Source organism: Chroicocephalus ridibundus, chromosome 1 (assembly GCF_963924245.1).
Source record: "Chroicocephalus ridibundus chromosome 1, bChrRid1.1, whole genome shotgun sequence".
Taxonomy (NCBI): Eukaryota; Metazoa; Chordata; class Aves; order Charadriiformes; family Laridae; genus Chroicocephalus; species Chroicocephalus ridibundus.
Window position 1 is genome coordinate 83,280,933 of NC_086284.1, and position 20,926 is coordinate 83,301,858.

General features: G+C 41.3%; 1 protein-coding gene across 8 annotated transcripts in view; it reads right to left on the minus strand.

The window, feature by feature from the left end:
* ARHGAP6 (Rho GTPase activating protein 6) overlaps positions 1-20,926 on the minus strand; it is a 343,144-nt gene that overhangs the window by 111,634 nt on the left and 210,584 nt on the right. The window contains exons 1-2 of one of the 8 annotated variants that reach the window (XM_063341552.1): positions 17,676-17,793; positions 13,162-13,267 (exon numbers count right to left, since the gene is read on the minus strand). The exons of 5 other annotated variants lie outside the window; for them this stretch is intronic. In XM_063341552.1, the coding sequence (XP_063197622.1) occupies positions 13,162-13,239 (78 nt within the window). In that variant the 5' untranslated portion in view covers positions 13,240-13,267; positions 17,676-17,793. Of the gene's footprint in view, positions 1-13,161; positions 13,268-17,675; positions 17,794-20,926 lie in introns of those variants that run through there. 2 more of the 8 variants (XM_063341590.1, XM_063341562.1) reach the window with 2 other exon arrangements.

The window sequence follows — 20,926 nt, forward strand, 5'->3', positions numbered from 1 at the left end:
CCTCCAAGATACAGAACTTCTCCAAAACACTCACATACAACACAGTCCTCCCCCAGCAGAAGAACACAGTTTCTGGCACTTTCATGTTGTTTAAAAAGAAAGAGGCTCTCCAAGGCACTGACAAATCCTTCACAGGGCTTTCGCTCCAAGGTATGCTTCTGTAGAGACAATTACCTGAAATCCTTAAAATTCCCACTTTTTTCCCTGCCTCTACCTCTTCTTCCTGCCCCCCCCCCCAACTTTTTTCTCTGTATTATAGAGAACACTATTCCATGCAGTTTATTTCTTCGCTGTGTCTTCTAGCATTATGCAAAATGCCTACACATCTGTCGCGTGACGCTCCCTCTCTCATTCCTTCCCTCTTGGGAAAGGCACACGCAACGGCGACGTCTCCTAAGACCCGTATTGCAACATCTCTAGGTCAGAAAAGGCAAAGTCAAAGACATATCTCCTACCCAGCACCTAAAGAGCCAACCTCGCTCCACAACCACCACTTCTCAGTCATTCCTCAGGGATCCCTGCTCTGTCATCAAGGAGAACAAGCCTTCTCCCAACTGGCTGAAATCCTCCTCCACTGGACAGATTTGAGTATGCTACAAACCAAAAAAAAAAGAGACTGGAAACCCTTGGTGTAAAGAGAGCCCTTGAGAAAGCTCTCTCAGAAACAGGACAAACTACACACTACTAAAGAAAATCTCATGAGAAAGTGAAAAACATATTCCTGCCCTTTGTGCAGCATGCCAATATTAATGATAAGCAAAGATCCCTGGGAAGCTCTTACACGTTCAAGGACACTACCCAGGGAAGGATGTTTGTACAGCAGAAGAGAGGTCCTTCCCACCTTCTTACCTCCCTCAATCCCCAGCATTCCCCTCAGTCTCTATTCTATTTCTAACCAGAATTTGACGCTTAAAATATTCTCATGCCTAACTGGGTTTGGTTGTAGAAACTATTAATACAAACAAATCTGTTCTCATACCTAATGGGATGATTATTTTTAATTGCTGTCTAGAAAAGACAGCATTGTAGTATCGCACAGATTGAATTCAGGAATGTATACAAATTCTATGCTTTCAAAACAACTTCAGACTTGGATATACTTATGTTTTCCTACAGTAGTTCTACCATAATTTTCCTGTGAAGTGTCTTGTAAACTAGGGGATTAATGATTGCACATAAAATTACTTTTGGTTCTTCTAGAAGGGTCTAAGCTACCCAGCCACTTCACCTTACAGTTTGCTTCTTCAGTGCCCTAAGTGTCACCTTCAGTCCTTTCTACTAACCCACTTGTTTCTCTGACAGGGTGAAAATGAACCAAAAATGTACAACGTACTTGTTCTGCCTACACCAGCAGAAAGCACTTGGGCAGCTATAAGAGAAGGGGTTAGCATGTGTGTGTCCGTACAAAATTAACTGTGAAGTAATATGCACAAGCATACCCTGAAAACAGCTTTCTATGAGTGTTTACAATGGAAACTGCTGCATACTGGCCCAGCTACACAGCATAAACAAGGTCACTTGACTCCGGGGAGCAGTGACACACAACCAGCAGTTTGAACTGAACAGACCTGCTCCCCAGGCTAACAGCAATCACTGCCTGCCATTAGGTGAGGAGCGCTGAGGGACGTCCTTACTCCAGCCCAGCTCTGCCCACCAAGAGCAATAGCTGAAAGCAGGCACTGGGGGCTGATCTTCCTATCAGAAATCCCAAACCAGATGACATTTTTTTTGCTGCGCTCAAGAGACTGTTGGACTGTTCCCATACCCTGTTTCTTCTTCTGGTCTTTTTTGCGTCTTGTGTTTGAGCAGACACTCTAAGCAGCTTCGTCTTCCTGTGCCCACTCTTCCTTTCACACCTCTACTGATAACTGCCTCTCTTTCACCACATCCCCTATTGCTATGGTATCCCGTAATTTATCCAGACGCACGCACTTGGATGACAAGGACTCAGGCTACTATGCTAATGAACACTCCTGAAGGGAGTTCAAGATACCATTTGCTTTTTACTACCACTTAGCATCTGTAGATGTTCTACACAGAATGAAGACTCACAGGGCAGCCAGCAGTACAAGGCCACCTTGTGACACTTTGAATGTCAGGCTTGGGCTGAAACAAAGAAACCAAGAGCTGTGAACCAGGGCTGCTGTAGTCCCTAAGGTTCCCAAACCAGAACGGAGAGATTTACATCCAAAAAAGGTGCAACAAAGTAGGACCTCATTAGTTACAGCGTGCTTAACTATAAAGCAAAGCAAGCAATTCAACCCCATCAATCCAGCAGCTAAGATCAGTCGGGAATCTCGCCAGGGATCTTCATCCTAAACATAAAAAATATCCAGGCTGTCACGAAGCCATAGGCAGGCACGCTTTCACAGATGTGGGCGGACTGGATTGAGACGTTACTGACCCTCGAAATTCATTACCACTTTACAGCTGGCAAATCTGAGTTGAGCTAGCCGTTATTTAACATCTCTGTTTCGTTCTGCAGTTGATTCAAGTCACCTCATGCTCAACGGAAGCATTCACAACACGCATTATGATGTGCTGTCTACGACAGCCATAAAGCATGGGTCACACAGCTGCAGGCAGATATTAAACCGCTCCAGCAGAACGTGCAAACATGCACCTTCTGTGCTGGAATGATGTATGGGCTGAGAGCACCTGGATCCCTTCTGCCTTTGTATTCACCTTCCATTGTCATTTGTCTGTGACTCATCTTGCACGTGTTTGGGAGAAACGGTTTTCAGAGTGCTGCTGACTGACTATGTGCGCATATATTCAAGTTTCAGCTGCGGGGGAAGCTTACACGCGCTGTACGCTCACAGGAGGCATAACCACCAATTGCGAATTATGCGTGCTACATAGACGGAGGCAGTTCATCATAATTTGCCTAAATCCAAGGATTACAGCAAGATGTGTTTTCCCTGCCACCGGCACACAAAATGGGAAAGGTCTTTGCTCATCAGTGCTCAGCACCTTCTGCTGATGATTACAGCTTCACCTCAAGAGTGGGATATTGTCTATGATGTGAGCATCTGAGTGTTCCTTAAGCTGCCTTGAGTGGCAATTCTTGTATTGGTTTATACCCGTAGTTCATGCCTAGACAGCAACGGATACATTTGGGACTCCAGTGTGTTCTTTAAAGGAAAAAAAAAAAGAAAAAGAAGAAAAAAAGAGAGAGAGAGACATAGCTAGTACTACAGCCATTTTAACTTTTTTTATTACCCCTATACAAAAATGTCCATATTATACAACCCTCTTTAAATACCGCATTTTAAATATGGTAGACCACTGATAGGACCAGCCATTAAGCAGGAGGCTTATGAATATTCTCTTACCATTTCGTCTACTATCTACAGCTTTATGTTTCATGGTACACTATGAATTGTATCATGTCTTTGCTGCTCCAATAGTACTTTCAATTGTCGGCTTATCTCACTTGCAGTACCACTCTTATTTAATCCAAATATTTGTGCTTTAGAATAATGATAATGTACAAGCGGCTCTGCCTCATCAAATATTACAGTATTTTACTAAAAGGCATTGTAAATGGACACATATTTAAGTGAAGTTTTATCCACATATAAACAAACGGAAACTTTAAAAAACAGGAATTATAAAATGTGGAAGAGGAACTAACTTGGCTACAGAGACAGATTTTAAAATACTTCTATTCAGTGTTTTATAACTTCATATTTTTAATTTGTGAGACATTATCTTGGTTCGCCTCTAAATACTAAAGTGAACCTGTTCTTTAGAACAAGCAAATGTTTGATAACATTTTCTTCTGAGTTCTGCTTTAGCTACAAACCAAAAAGGACCTCTTACCCCACATATCCCACACTCCTGGAGCCGATGACTAGAAATTCAGCTCCCTTCAGCTGAAAAAAAACCCAGGGACTGAGGGAGAAAGAAAGAAGTTCATACCCATTTCCTGAGACAGGAAGCTGGAGTGCGTACGGCCTGATAGAAGGAGGAAAAAAAAACCCTCAAATGTCTGTGTCTGGTAGCTTGGCTACTTCTGAGTACGTACCAGGATACAGCAAGTTCCTCCTCCCCAAAAATGTACGATGAGTCATACACTGTAGCACAAGCCCTTAGGTTATTCTTTTTTGTTTTTTTTTTTTTTAAAGTTTCTAAACCAAAAGATTGACAGCATTAAAGAGGAGTAAACAGCCTCAGGACAAGGCAAGGAAACATAAGAAAGCTCAAACTAGGAAGGATTTTCCCATATTACCACCTGTGGTGGTACCAAAAAAGCAAAGGTCAAAAAGCAAAAAGGCAAGTCAATTTCTTGAGAAAGAAGGATTATTCTTTTTTTTCTTTCATTCTTTAGATTTTCATTCTCTGCATTTATATGAGGAGCTGCTGCTCCTTAAAGGTGATGCACTGCAATTGCACAAACAGCTTCTACTTTATCTCCTTTAGAGACAAAGTTTGTAAACACCACCACCCCTTACCAGCTTAAAAAATTTTATAGTGAAGAATATAATTTTGATCCAAAGAAAGCATTTTTGCAGTTGCAAGCAGAGTAGCACGCATTCTCTTGCAGATATCAACTACCATTAGAATACAGAAGCGTTTATCAGGAACTTCCAGAATTTAGAGATAAAATAAAATAAAATAAAAGCCTGTATTTCAACAAAGCACAGTATAATCACATTTTAATAATAAAGTCAACATTATGATGGAGCAAACCACTATGAGACTGCAAGATCTTGGATATTTATTGAAGAACTAAAGAACGGTAATGGTGAAATAAGTCAATACTCCTTTACAGGAAGGAATCCAGCTCTGAGTGACGGTTAGGATGCAACTATAATATCAGTTCCCAAAATACCAGTCTTAATCAACAGAGAATTTCCCCAGTCAAATTCAATTTGCTGCTGTGAGAAGACAGAAGGCTGACTATAGCTTCCGTTATACCATGACATCAACGCACGGACCTGCCCATGTTTGTAACACAGCACGTAGGGGCAGGGAAGCTCCGGCTACAACAGCTCGGATCCATCCTGCCCAAACACTTGTCTGGATCACTCGCCCTTTTTTGTTTTCTGCCCCTCTGTCTTCTGGAGGCTTCACAGTCCCTCCCTAGCCACACGGCTGGAGGGACACCTCTTTCACGACAAAGTGCCAGCTCCCTCCCCATGGAGTCCGTAGTGCACTTCTGCTCAGGTAAGTGCACGGGAGCGCCTGGGACCACCGCGTCACAAAGTAAGGGCTGCCTCAGCATCCACCCTATCCTACAGCTAGGCACGTTCCCATCCCATGCCCAAAATGTTGGTCTCTGACACCGAACCACTAGGTATTTACCCATGGAGAAATGCCTACACTTTGTTACCGTGATGGAAACACTGCTGGTCATGCAATGGAAAACTCTGTAGCAAGCCTTGGAAAAGACAAAAGATCAGGCACAACTGAGTTACAGAGCTAGAATTTAGTGGTAAACAGCTTGATAATTACAAGGAGAAAGGGCAGAGAGAGGACAGCAGGCTTGGAAGAGAAGGAGAAGGAATGGTCTTAGATGCATTTCTGAACTAGGTTTGACTCACAATGCATTTCACTAAAAGGAAAATACAGCTTAAAATAAGGAAAAATCCCTCGCTACCTTTTAGAGAACGTAGCTATCAGAATGTTACTCAGAAATTAACTTTCCCCTGGTTACCTGAATGCAGGATTTGATCAGTGCAGAAAATAGTGTGGCCAAAAAGGATTAGGAAAGTGATTGTCCCCCTGTACTCGGCACTGGTGAGGCCCCACCTCGAATACTATGTTCAGTTTTGGGCCCCTCACCACAAAAAAGACACTGAGGTGCTGGAGCGGGTCCAGAGAAGGGCAACAAATCCGGTGAGGGGTCTGGAGAACAAGTCTTATGAGGAGCGGCTGAGGGAACTGGGGTTGTTTAGCCTGGAGAAAAGGAGGCTGAGGGGAGACCTTCTCACTCTCTACAACTACCTGAAAGGAGGTTGTAGAGATCTGGGGATCGGTCTCTTCTCCCAAGTAACAGTGACAGGACAAGAGGAAATGGCCTCAAGTTGCACCAGGGGAGGTTTAGTCTGGGTATTAGGAGACATTTCTTCACTGAATGGGTTGTCAAGCACTGGAACAGGCTGCCCAGGGAAGTGGTTGAGTCGCCATCCCTGGAGGTATTTAAAAGACATGTAGATGTGGTGCGCAGGGACGTGGTTTAGTAGTGGACTTGGCAGTGCTAGGTAAACATCTGGACTCGGTGATCTTGAAGGTATTTTCCAACTTAAACAATTCTACGATTCTATGCAATATCCAGGTGAAGGATGTGGGCAATTAGACATGAAGGACTGACAAGACATCTTGAGATATTCAAATATGATTAGCATTTGTTTAACATGAAAGGAGAAAGGAAGGTGAAACAGCACCATCACTATACTATCATATAATGAGTATCAAGCTTTGATGTCACCTGTGATGTCAAAATGTGGACTCTACTAGCGTATGCACTCAAAAATGTAATATATTCTGAGCTTCGTCCTGGGAAGAAATATTCCAGGGTTCAGAGAGGAAATGACTTCATCAATGTCCTTACTAAGCATGATTCCATCAGTCTTAAATTCCCTGTGAAACTATACATGACACATAGTAACACCTGCTTTTTCGTAAAAATAAACCTCAATATTGTAAATTCAACAGAAACTTACTAGTCAGATGCATGTATATTGCTTTATCTTGCCAACACACACAAAGAAAAAGAGCTGCTTGTGAGAAACGAGCAACAAACTCATTTCCAGAAACCAATTATTCTAAAAACATCGGCAAAACTGCTATTTCAGTTGCTTGTCTGTTATCAAATCACCCCAAATTGACATTGGATTAACTCGCTGTTAACATGATCTTTACATAAATTAGGTTGTCTTAAACTATGACTGCTTACATATACACATACATACCCTATACATCTATATAGCATGCTCTACAAAATACATCCGCAAACGTTTAAAGGGGTATTTTTCTGGCCGTTCCCTGTTTCCCTTTGGACTCTTGGCTGCTGTTGGCATCTACTGCTCTCTCATGTTTGAACTGCTATGAAAGTTATAGTTACCACTTGAATTACTGTCATGGATCAGATCATTAAAAGTGGTTTGTCCAAATGTTAACAATAATAGTCATAGTAATAATAATAATAACAGTTTCTGCTGCAAGGAATAAAATTTTAGAGCATTTTTCACATCTGGATGGACACATGCCATGAGCTTCTACGCAAAACACACTTATCTCAGAATCATAAAATCGTTTAGGTTGGAAAAGACCTTTAAGATCATCAAGTCCAACCGTAAACCTAGCACTGCCAAGTCCACCACCAAAGAAGCCCCAAAGCAGACGAGTTCAGAGTCACACTAGCCAAGCATTATACTTGAGCTAAATTTCCTGTCTAAACATGACCAGTTCTGTCAGATACAGTTATCAGTGGAGCAGAGTTTGGTCTGTCGGCAAACACCCCACCAAGAGTAGGCACCGGAAAAGCAGCAGCAGCTGGACACAGCTGGGCAGAGGGGAGAGCAGAGGAAAAGAGTGAGGCTGGACCGGCCAGCCTGACAGGCAAAGCTCAAGGGGAAAAGAAAGAAAGTGTTCTACTGACTGTGCCCCTCGCCAACACCATCGACTGTTGCTTCCCTGTTCAACTCAGAACTGGATGATGACTGTCATTTTAGTTGGATTTTCCACGCTACCACAAAATCAACTCCCAGAGGTTTCCAAGCACTCAGAAAGCAGCAATCCACAGCGACTTCCAACCCCAGTTAGCTTTGATGAAGCAACCCCATTTAATGAAAAACTATAACGGTCTCAGATTACAAAAGGGTGACATTCGTGAGAAGGGTTCTCTCTCTTACCATATCAGATTGTCTGAAAAGCTGTTTCATAACCATTTCATAACCAACCTTTCACAGCGCTGAAGGTATAAACACATATATACTCACATATAATGAACAGAGAACACTCATAAACTACTCTCTGGGGAGAGAAGAGGAAAACCAAAAAAAAAAAAAAACAAACCAAAAAAAAGGAAAAGGCAACAGTAGGGAGAAACACCTTCAGAAGAAAGAGAAGCAGCAGCAAGATTTTCAGCAGCAAGAGGAGGGAGCAGCCAAGAGGGAAACGGTGAGAGGCGCAGCATCACCCTCCCAGCCACGTTTCAGAGCCAGTGGGCAGATATACTGATGCCTGTCGAGTTAGCTACCTGTCCCACCATCTGTCTCTAACATGAAGGGTCCCACCTAAAGGGTCAGGAAGACAACAGAGCAAACAAGCTGTGCCCATCAGAAAAGTAATCAATCATTGGAATAATCAATAATAATAATTCCAATAATTAATTACTGGAAATGTAAACTTTAAATAAAACAATCGCATTTTATCTTTGTGTCCATGTATAAACTTTTTAAAGCTAAATTGGGGGGTGGGGTGGATTTTACCTTAATACAAAATGTCATGTAAAAATTCACTTTGGTAGTCAGCCTTCTGGACTGATTAAACTATACGCAAGCCAGTTTTATAAATGCATAGCTCTTGGAGAGATGTGCTCTTCCACCAGTTCTATAAACATGCTTTGTAAAACATTTATGTGGGCTCAGCACGTCGGCAAATTCACAAATAGACTTGCTAACTCCCTGCTTCCTGATGACCAATAACCAGAAGAGGAAAAAGAAGAGAAGATTCTTTTCGGAAGAACAGTCTAGACAGTTCAAAAATAGCCTCTGTGCCCCTGCCAGGTGCAAGGGAAACTGGAAAGGTAGGAACCCTGGTGCTCACTAAAACCAGGGTGTTCTGACTGTGTTTTTCACCCACCCTCAACCTTCTGGATTTCAGCAAGGAGATTCATTCCCATGCGGCTCCCGAGGAAGGCCACCTCATCCCAAGGCTTAACAGAGAAGTACGATTGAGAGGTTTCCAGGTGGCCTTCATACAGCGCAAAATCCTGAGCTTTAGGAGTATTTGTGATGCAAAGTGGCAAGAGGTTTCAGAAGCTGAGATGTCTTCAAGGGCTTTAGCTCACCCTTTCCCCCCTGTTTGTTCCAATAAAAAATTCTTTTTGCTTGTTTGCTTGCTTATGACACATGCTCGACGTGGGGAAGGAGTTAAAGGTAGCAGGGGAAATCACGTTCCCTCTTCCACGTCTTCACTTTTCAGAGAAAATGGCAAAGAAGAGTTGTTTATTCTTTCAAGTTGATGTGCATGTTCTGTGCACTCAGGATGACATTCCCTCAGAGGAGACATGTGGAGTTAGATAACATCAATTTATGTTAAATAATCTTAAAATAGAAACACATACAGTGCCGTTTTTAAACATACTAGAAACTGCTTTCACATAGTCTGGTTTTGCATTTTCGGTTGGTTTTTTTTCAGTGCGTGGGAGATATATTATCTCATGTTTTAATGGATGTGGTCATTTTCTCTCTCTAGCCAAGTTTACAGATTCTTGCAGGTTCTGTTCCCACATTTGGGGACTCTACATTTCCCTCAAGATCCTGGGTCAGCAGGAATCTGTAAAACTCCATTCTTCCAGCGAGCCTTCACAAACCTGAAGTGACTGAAACAAGAGAGAGCGCAGGGACAGGAAGGGCAGCTGCAGGAAGATTTATCATGCAATGGTCTGGGACGCCGAAGACTCTAGTTCTCTAAGCAGAGTGCTACCGCTGCATACACACACTGTATCAATATAATAAACTAAGGCCGTGGCCATCAGATCATATCATACCTAGACCAATTTGAATTTGTAACATCGAATTATAAATTACTACATGCTTAACACCACCAAACTTCTTTAAGCCTGTAAAAACTAACTCCACTCTGCTCTTACTAGCAGCTATAAATACGTCGTTAGAAAGTCAGTACTGCGGAGAGATTAAAGATGAACTGCTTTATATCTTCTCTTCCCAAAGTTTTAAGTTATGATACTGGAGATATGAGGACAGATCTGCAAGTCAAGACTGCTGAACAGTTACCAAGCCGCTAAAGCCTGAACTGCTGTAACCTGGATCCGCTTAATGCTTCTGCTCTCATAGCCAGCGCGCTGTTTAACTGCTCCTCTCCCAGTCTTCCAGCATGTTGTAAATTTGGTGAGTAGCTAAATAATTAACAAAAGACACTATACGGAAGACAAAAAGAGATTATGCTTGAAAACACCAGGGCAACTAGAAACAGAGAAGGAGAGTATAAATTTAACAGGGGAGGTTTTTGGTTTGGTTTGTGACTACTTTTTCTGCTCCCCCCCTCCCTGCCTCCCTTAAGTTGATGGTATAAATCAGCTCCACCTTCTTCCCCAAGGGGCACCACCACAGCCACTGCCAGTCTCTGGCCTTAATTTCTCACAGCGTACACGCAAGTCTCTAAACTCAAAAGCATTACAAGTGGGAAATACCACTGCTGGATGGAGTCCAGATCTGACGATACAAACTACAATTAAATGCTTGGCAATTTAACAAATGACAGCAACTACCTGAACAGATTAATAAATACCTTACAATGCACAAACTTTATAAACACCCAGTTTCTTGTAATTTACACTCTCCAAAGAGCTACTGTTAATGGTCCCTATAAAGCACCGCACCTACAAACCAGAGGAATTAAATGCTGCAGCCAAAGGTTATTTCCCCCCGCCTCTCCCCCCTGCTTTTCGAAGCAGCCATGCATACACTGCTGAACTATTCATACATTTTGCAACACTGCTGGGAAGGAAAGGAAATACACCCACTTTAAGAGAGCAAGGAAATAAGAGCGCCTACAAATATATTTGCTTTATTCAAAGAAGTTAGTGTTTTCCTCTGTGTGATGAAATTGAGGCAAGAAGCAAAAGGAAAGCAAACAACAGAAAATTATTGAACTGGAAAAAGTATTCTTGCTCCTCAGAAGAATATCTAACTTTACTTAAAAATTCCAGTTGCCTGAGTTTCGCTCTAACAAGTACTAAAAGTTATCTTAATGCAAGATTATGCTTTAAAAAAAACAACCAAATGCTGCTTATTGGCCTAATACCTCTATCTGCTTGGACCGGTAAGTGGAAATAACTCCATTATTTTATAAACTGACAACAAACTATGCATGGAACTTTGTTTTTAAACTGCAAATCATCTCAAGTATAGATTGAATCCTAACTTTGATCTGAGGTCACACCACTTTGATCACACCACTATGTTTACTTAAATTGTTATGTCATATAAGGAAACTCAGTGCAACAGCATTTTCACAAAGCAGGCTTAGAGAAATAACCTGAGGTAATAAACCAGGGTAATATTGAAGGAACTAAAGAAAGTCTTCCCAAGTCAATAAAATCTTACACCAGACTCGCAACCTATCCCACAAGCCCTACACTTCCTTGAAAAGCTGGTATTCATCATCCAAATGTTAGGCTGCAGAGAAACGTTGGGTGTGAAATTAAACATTTTCATATCACACTGACAAAGAAAACAGAAAAGAGACAAAAAATGTTTTGACCCAGCAATCTTCCTGATGATCCTTACCAGTTATTTATTTAGCCAAGCACATAATCTAAGCATCCCCAATACTACTGCTGCATTTCCTTCCCTACCTCTTGCTCATTCCTTCCCATCATCTGTACCTTTAATCCATGCTCCACTTCCCACATCACCTTACAGCAGCACAAGCACTCTGGCCATCCTGACACTGTGTCATCCTGTAGCTACGAAGCAGTTCAGTTTTACATACAGCCAGCCTGGAGTGGTGGAAGACATGCGTTATCCAAAATCCTCGACATTTCCAGAAAAACTTTGCTAACAGCCAGTCATGGTTCTTTAAGAAGTATGTGCTAATTAGAACATGAGTGCATTTTTGCAACTCCCTTAAAACACCATCTCAAGAGCTCCTTGAGCTTTCATGAGGAATCAAATCTCCTCCTGCTTTTTCCAACAAGAGCCTTAAATCTACTGTTTCCTTCAGGTAAGGTTTTCTACAGCCAAGGGCATAACATTTCCTCAAATTGTCACTGATGCTCTAATTAAGAGTGTAGCATTTGCCCTGGAAATATAATAGGAACTCAGACTGTATTATCAAAATTAGGTCCTTTCCCCTACACACACTTGTTTGGCGACTATGCCAATTTCAGGCCTAACACACAGTTTACAATTCATGCCCGCTCGGGGCTACCTCCAAAACAGTAGATTTGCACGTACAGTTCCCTGAGGACCGTGCACTGTGCTACGCTCATTCGCAGACCTTTTGATTTAAAAGGCAGCTGGGAAGTATGGCTTTTCTAGGGGTCATTAGTTGTGAAATGAATTCGCTGTTGGTTTGGTCATTTGTGAATCTTGCAGATATGCTCCCGAGTACTGATGGAGAGAGCAACTGAAGGACTTCTGTTATTTAGTGTTTGAACGTGAGAGTTTGTTCATCTGAAAAAATGGATATTTACGTATTGGATTAATTTTGTCATGAAAATTAAACTATGTAAAAGCCTAAGAAAGCACAGATTGTGTATCTTTTAACATACACGCAGAAATACACACCACTGCAGTGTCAATACTTTAAAAAAAAAAAACAAAAACAAAAAAAACCCCAAAACAACAACAACCACCACAAGAAATTTTACATGTCGTTATTAGACTGTGGTTCTACATACATTTATGTCCAAAAATATCCTTATTCATGCCACACTAAATAAGGCATATCCATTCAGGAAAAGAAGTTACAGGTCACTGCAATACTGGCATCTATGGTGTACTTCACCGAGTCCAGATTATTTTCACTGAAGTGAAAATAAAGTACAGGAAACTGAGATTATCTCAGTGTTTTACAGACCATTACAAAAAGAAACAAAGGGAGAAGGAGTTAAATGCTAAGGCCAAATCCTGTCTCTCTGGTTCCACACCCATTTATACCCGCTAAGCACTGCTGGCTGTGGGACCTTTAGATCAGTCTAGGATGTTTCACTGTTTCATTAAGTGGCAGCCTGCGAACTGCAATCCGGCATAGCTGCATTTGAAGAAAATACATCCTTAACTCTTGCTGTCAACACCCCAACCAACCTAACAACGCGTATACATACATGAAATAAATAACCATCCGATATTCTCAGAATGAGCTACTTTTCAAGGCTGAGCATGGTAGTCCATGGTCAACTTCACTTCAAATTTAGTTTAGTGTATACATTTAACCGTTAAATGTTAGGATCTGTTCTACCTTTATGAGATGATGGGTGAACTCTCTTTGAACAATACGTCTTACACAAATGTGGCTGTCAACTTCTTTGAAGTCCATGGTCAGGTCAACTCTTTCCACAAAGCACCTAAAAGTAAAGTCATTGTGGATAACAAGTTGCACTAAATACAGACATAACGTGAAGAATGTCACTACATAACAAATAAATTTTAATAAACGTATACTTTAAAAGGATGGTGTGCCATGTTCTTCTAACCTACTCTCTATTCCACAGGATTCCACATCTTCCTCTCAGAAATACATATAAAAAACAAAGCAGACTGAAAAAATCTCTAGTTATTTGCAAAGTAGATTCCCTGAGGAGTTGTTTTGGATTGACGCTAGCATCACAAGTGATCATCCCCCTGTACTCGGCACTGGTGAGGCCCCACCTCGAGTACTGCGTTCAGTTTTGGGCCCCTCGCTACAAAAAGGACATTGAGGTGTTGGAGCGTGTCCAGAGAAGGGCTACAAAGCTGGTGAGGGGTCTGGAGGACAAACCTTATGAAGAAAGACTGAGGGAGCTGGGGTTGTTTAGCCTGGAGAAGAGGAGGCTGAGGGGAGACCTTATCACCCTCTACAACTACCTGAAAGGAGGTTGTAGAGAGATGGGGGCTGACCCCTTCTCCCTGGTGACAAGTGATAGGACAAGAGGAAACGGGTTCAAGTTACGTCAGGGGAGGTTTAGATTAGAAATTAGGAAACATTTTTTCACTGAAAGGGTTATTAAACATTGGAATAGGCTGCCTGGGGAGGTGGTGGATTCACCATCCCTGGAGGTGTTTAAAAAAAGGGTAGATGGGGCACTTAGGGACATGGTTTAGAAGTGGTTTTTGTCAGGGTAGGTTAAAGGTTGGACTTGATGATCTTAAAGGTCCCTTCCAACCTCAGCAATTCTATGATTCTATGATCACATTTCCTTCTGACGTTCTATAGTCTTCTGTACTTCATCACAATCAATATTTATAATGCATAACTTCGATACGGCTCAGATCACATGTCACAGCTCTGACATTATACTCAGTGTAGGCCGTTTCCATTTTTTCTTAGGATAACAATTCAGTCATCAAATGTAATATTAAATAAGATTTTAAGACAGCAGGTGGCATCACTTAGTTATTTTTAACTGGTTTACACTGACCATTTACTGTGCAGCGTAATCCATTTTTGAAGATTAGTAAACGGAGCTCTATGGACAGCACAGAAGAGTGACATTTCAAAAAAAGAAAAAAATAAGATATCACCATTTTATCTGTCTTGATCTGTACTGGGTTTCATACAGGCATCTTAAAAGCCCACAGTTTCCCACAGCTGTGGCTGCCCTTCTTTGATTCACCAGATACTTCTGAGCCCCCCAAGTGAGTCTCCTACAAGCCATCAGCTGAAGGCATTCATATCTTCACTAGATCAGGGAGAATAATGGCTGGCTTTCAGAAATCTGGCAGATGTGACTACAGCTTAGTGGTAATTTATAGACTCTTTTCCTCATCTGTTCCCACTGGGATCACTATTAGAGCTACCATCACGCCATCAGGCACAAATTCACAAAATATTTCAAAACACTATTAGAGGAGCTGCCCATTCAACAAATTAGAGTTAACCAAAATGGTGAATGCTAGAAAAGCTCTTCATCCCCATTCAGCATCACACGGGAAATAACAGCCAGGATAAAAACAGACCCGTGTCTAAGCTTTGCAAGTGGCTGCAAAACAAGATCTGCTATTCAGTCTTCTTTTGGTAATTGCTTTCTCCTTATATGATACATAGGATGATGTGGAAAAAAAAGGCAGAAAGAGACATTTCCTTTGTGTATCAGATGATATAAAGATTTGAAAAGGTAAACTAGAAAAACAGAGGCGTCTGTGCATAGGCCTAAACTGCTGTACAGAAAATGGGAATTCAGAGAAGGCGATGTACCAAGTCATTTTTCTGATCCCTTTTCAGAAGAATAACAAAAACATTATGTTCTACTCAGGGTATTTAGAAAGTGGTTGTCACAGTAGTTTGTAGGTGTTACAGTAAGAGCGCGTGATCAAAAAGGGTTTATTTTTCCAGGCGACATTCAGTTAGAACGGATGCAAGAATGCAGCGTGGGGATCTTGAGCTTAAGATGCCATCAGGGAGCAGCTGGGTGGACGTCCTTTAGCAGCTTGTAAATTCAAGGATGGTAGCCCATGGTGCAAACCTAGACCAGAGATGGCCCTGTGCTGGCTGATCCCTGTAGGTGCCGTTGAGAACTGACCCCTCCTGACCCACGTACCATTCTGCAGAGCCCAGGGGAGAGCAATGGGAGAGTCGCTTCAAACCTTGCGTGATAGAGACGCGTGGGAAACGGGGAAAAGGCCATACAATGAAGGGAAGAAATAAGCCAGAGAACAGCAGAAACACTCTCCTCCTCAGACACACAGCTCTGCTTTTCTTTACCCACACCTAACTTCTTCTCTGCTCTTGCTTTTTAAAAACTATCCAAATAGCCACACGGCATGTACCGTATGAACTCAGAGATGCCACCCTCGCAGGATATTTAGCAGTTCTTTGCAGGGTTGCTAACAGTTTATCCTGGCTTGATGGGTAAGTGCAAAAACCCACCAGCATGCATGCTTAGCATTTAGTGTGCATTTAATAGCAGCCAGGAGTTTGATCTGGACATCTTCTGTCTGTGGTGTGAGATTTTCGATGAAAAATGAACTATGAAAACCAACAGGGCAAAGCAATATGTGAAGGAGCTACAGATTTCTTCGGAAAAGAAAAAAATTACTACACAGAATACTGAAAACAAACACTAGTACTAATGAAGAGGTTACCAAATCTTTCCATTTTGTATCTTTGTAAAGATCTGTTTTCTCCCTCGGTGTTCGGATCAGCACATTAGCAGCGCACTACCAGAGCATTCATCATCTTTCTGCTCCAAGCCTAGGGAGGAAATAGGCTTTTTCAGCCCCTCAGAGCATGTCATTATACTTCTGAAAAGCAAACAGAGCTCCAAGAGCTGTGAGGAGCACAGGAGGGAAGGAGTCGGTCTCTGATACAGTAAATTACAGAACCGTTCTCGAATCTTTTTTTCTTTTTGTGGAAGTCACCTTCTAAAGTGCTGGCACTGTGTGCTTTAGACGATAACTCTTTTTTTTTCCTCTGAGAGTTATTTTTTTTTTCCAAACTGCTAACAATACCAATTGAATGCCATTGTTTCTCCGCAATAGAAATGAATTGCGCATGCAAATCTAACAATGATGTGAACCCAAACCAGGAGCATCATTACTAATGTCATGATAATTGGCGTTCATACTCATCATAGCCATATGCTTTCTGCTGAGTCAGTTTTGAAATACATGCTTGCCTAAAAGGTATTAGACAGAAGATACGAGACTGAATTCCTAGAGGTCACTGAATGGTCTGTAATGTTATCTATAATAAATATCATTACAATAATTAAAATATTATATTGTAACAGGCTGCCCAGGGAAGTGGTTGTGTCACCATCCCTGGAGGTATTTAAAAGACGGGCAGACATAGTGCTTAGAGATGCTGTTTAGTGATGGTTTTTGTCAGAGTTAGGTTGATGGTTGGACTAGATGATCTGAAAGGTCCCTTCCAACCTAGGCAATTCTATGATTCTATTCTATGATACAGTTGCCTACAGTAGCATGGGGAAGCCTCAAGCAATCTTGCCCTTTACTACCTTACAGCTTAACAAGACAGATAATAAAGACATAGAAACTAAAAACCACAAGGCAGTAATTCAGGAGGTCTGCATTCAGTGCCACAAGTGATGTGGGGCAGACTTCAAGTTTTAGGTGAAGCATATATGTATAAATATCAGACCATTTTTTAACATTACTTTGAAGTCTAAAACTACGCATAGAGATCTAGCAGGGCTTTCTAGAATGCAAGTCAGCTGCCTAGGCCCTATTGCAATCAGCAGTTATTAACTCAGCAATCTGTTTAAACAATGCAAAAAACCACTGAGGACTTCTCGTACATTTTATGTGCCTAGGCATTTCCAAGGATCTGGCCTCTAGGTACACGTGAACTGGAGCCCTTTAAACTTCCTCAATACTGAAGCCATTCTGCCCCATTCGATGAATTTTGTGGAAACCAAACCTCATAATCAAACTACATATTATATTCTTTATGCAGAGACACACATACATAAAGACAGAAAAAACATTGTCTAAAATCACAGGGAAAGTTCCGTAGACATGCCTCCATTAATTCACATTCAGCTATAGCAAGTTTTTGAGCTAAACTACGTACATAAAGCATTATATTCTCCCCAGCTTACTTCTGGCAGGGATAAAGAGGTCTCCAGAGCTCCACTAGTTCTCAGGATGAACCCCTACAGGACTCCCTTAATGATTTGCCTTCCTGCAGCTTCAGAATTATCTCCTTCCCAAACCCTCTTTCCCCTTTTTCTGGACTAGTCTTCCCAGCTAAATTCTGAATTTAAATAAACAGTGAGAATGGATGGTTTGTCAAGCGAGTAACAATCTACTTACGCTTTTATCCCAGTCTCAGCTGTCCTAGTTGGTCTGCAGACACCTGTGCAGCAATAGCCAACAGACTGGTTGTCTCCTCACTTCCTTTAATAGGGTGTAACTCTGAAATCCTGAAAAATTACCTCCTCCTTTCCATCTTTTGCAGTGCTTTTAAACTGGTGGTGGGAGGAGCAGAAAGTCTCCCTATCTCGTCGTGTGAGAAAAAGCTAAAATTCCCATCAGAAGTGACTCACCGACATTAATCATATATACACCAGCTTGAAAGGCACTCAGAACATGAAGCTTGAATCCATCCTCAGTTAAGCAAATGAGAAGCAAATTGCTCGGCACTATCATATTATTTTAACTGCCATATCTGTACCATTTTGCACAATGGAGCTGACGAATATAAATTTATTGTTTCTAGCACTGAACTCTGACAGAGAGGTGCTGCTGAATCTTTGGGAAGAACAAACAGCTGAGTAATGTGCAACTGCCTTTATTCTGAAATTAATAAGTATCAGTGTAAAGATTTTTGTATACAAGATACTCGCTGCACTTACCACCTGGTTTGTGCATTAGATTAAATATCCTTATTGCTTAACCAAGCAGCTGCACTTTAGAATCTTCAGTAACCAAATTACACTGCAGGTTGAGATACTGCATCTTCTGCTTGCTTCTCACTGGGAATATTGTGAGTTTTTATTCAATAACACTAAATCCAAGTACAAAAATCCAAAGAGTACTTACTGTTTAGATTCTAGACTACAGCTAAATTTTGGGGGTCGGGGAGGCTGAAGAAAAAGAGAAAGAAAAAAAAAAAAGAAAAATCCTACAGTCTCTGAAATGTAGCTTGAGAACGAGAGGATTTATTTTCTTATTTAAAAAAAGACAACAACAAAGTCACATTTGGAAATATATACAACATACCGAATCTGTAAAGCAGGGAATTTTCCCGTTCATACCGTATATGCAATATTGCTCTATATTCTTCATAAAGTGGACTCAGGTTTTTTGCCTTTCTGGTATTTTTAACTTTGCCTACTATTAATTATCCAGATCCCACAGGACTATACTCAGAATTACATAAGAAGAATATTCTATTAGCCATAAAAACAACAGTATAATTATAAAACGTGAACTACACTCCTCCTGTTTTTCAGGGAAGTACTCTAATGCCCAGGAACTGGATTACGATCTGTCACGGTCCTGTAAATTCAGGATAAATCAAGTGTTGCTCTATCATTTACCTTGGCATGAAAGAAATCAGGGGTTCATTGCAATAAAATGCTTGAGCTATTGCCAAGCTAACAATTTCTATTGGCATTTAATTATAGTGTGTTTTCTGAAGCCAAGGCACAGCTTTATAGCATGAGTAGGGCTACTCTGAGCAAGAGATTTGTTCTGTTCAAATCAACACTCATTTGATAAATAGTTTTAATATGTAACAATGTGTGACACAGAAAACTGGCCAAGGATGTAAATTTAGCTCATCACTGAATGTTAACGAATATCCAACCCCAAAATTATAACTACCACTATAAACAATAAAAATACTTAAGTACATCCTACCTACGTTTTGCAAACATAAAAGCAAACCAGTCAGATTTCCTTCTGGGTAGATCTATAAATGTAAGAGCCCTGGTGAAAAATTGGGATCTGCTACACTTCACACATTTCGACACCTCTAGAGGAAATGTTTGTATGACTTCAAAGCTTCAGTTTGTTCTAGTTCATACAATAAAGGAGCTCGCTGCTTCGGCTAGATCGCATATGTGCCTTCTGCTGTTCCCCCTCCCAAACCTTAACAGTAAATCTCCAGGAATGAGCCAACTGATAATCTCCCTCTCTATGACATGGAGTATGGCTTTTTGTATGAATATACTGCCTCACAATTAGGTTACAACAACTCACTTTGTGAAGCTGTTTGAGGTGGGTTGCTGATGAGCCCCCATCATTTGAAAAGAATCAGTGGCTTGAGTTGATCGTCCCAAAATTGAGTTACCCCAAACCATTATTCACTTCTGAGACACTTGGGTCTGCCTGTATGTCATTCAAGACAACAAAAATCCAGAAAGTATAATCCCAAGCTGATCATGATGCCAGGTTTAAAGGGCCCCTAGTAATGCCAGTAAATTAAATTAAGTTAGCTAGTGAGAAAGGAGTTTAGTGGGAGCTACCCAGCAGGCTGGAGCTCCCCGGTATAGACCCCATACCTCCTCTGCCTGTTGTACATGCACAGGAAGACAACCTTGCCCTAAAGAAGCTCACATCAACCTTTCAGCAAATGCTAGCAGGAGCAGGACCATGCTCATTTGTTCTGCTTTTACTCCTTGTTTATCAAAGTTTCTCTACTAACGTCTTAACTGGCAAAAAGGCTTGACAGAAGGAAAGCCTTTCCATGAGGGCTAAACAGAGCCTGACTCAGGTTCTCAACTTTTCTCATATGTTTCCTAGAGGTATTTATTTTGTAGATTTGTTCAGTACTTAGTAAAGCAAGAAAGACAGAAACGTTCTGATTTTTGGTGACTAGGCTTTTTCACAGTATTTTTAACAGTCTTTTGACATTTTCAAAAAGGAGCACTCCACAGAAAGGGTTAGAGACATCAGAAGTTGCAACTGTCCCTGAAGAATAAGTCATAAGGAATATCAGCCTCGTTGCTACAGAAGATCCTATAAAGAAAAAATCAGAGGAAGGCAAACCTTAATTTCTTACTAGCATGTGAGAGCATAAAGAATGCCTATGCTTGATTATTATTTTTTTTTTTAAATTAACATCTCTGCTCTCTTCTGTACTGGGTATTAGAAATCAAGTGGGTATAATCCCTCACATCATTTGAGACTTGTGACTACAACAAATCAACTATGGTTAGTTTGTAAGCTAAGTCTGTAGCAACATACACAGCCTACTGAATCCACAGAGCAGCAAAGGGGACCAACTCACATTGGCGTGAAGTATCTAGCTCTCAATACTCACTCCATTATACATGTGGGAAGACCAAGGCAAGAGGTTTGGGTTAGATGCCTAACAGGGAATGTACGTAGGTGTTTAAATTTAGGTAACGAAACTGCCCAGGCATCTGCAGCCCTCTGGCACGATCAATGAAATCTCAGTCTAGTCAAACCTCCATACCTCAGCTCTGCCACACCACACAAAGGTCACCACAGCAGTGATTAAAAGGGCGAAAGTTCAGAAGGTGATCCCCCAGAGGTAGGTCTAAAAGGCCATGTGCTTACAGGACAGAGGGATAACCATGGCTTTCATTCAAAAA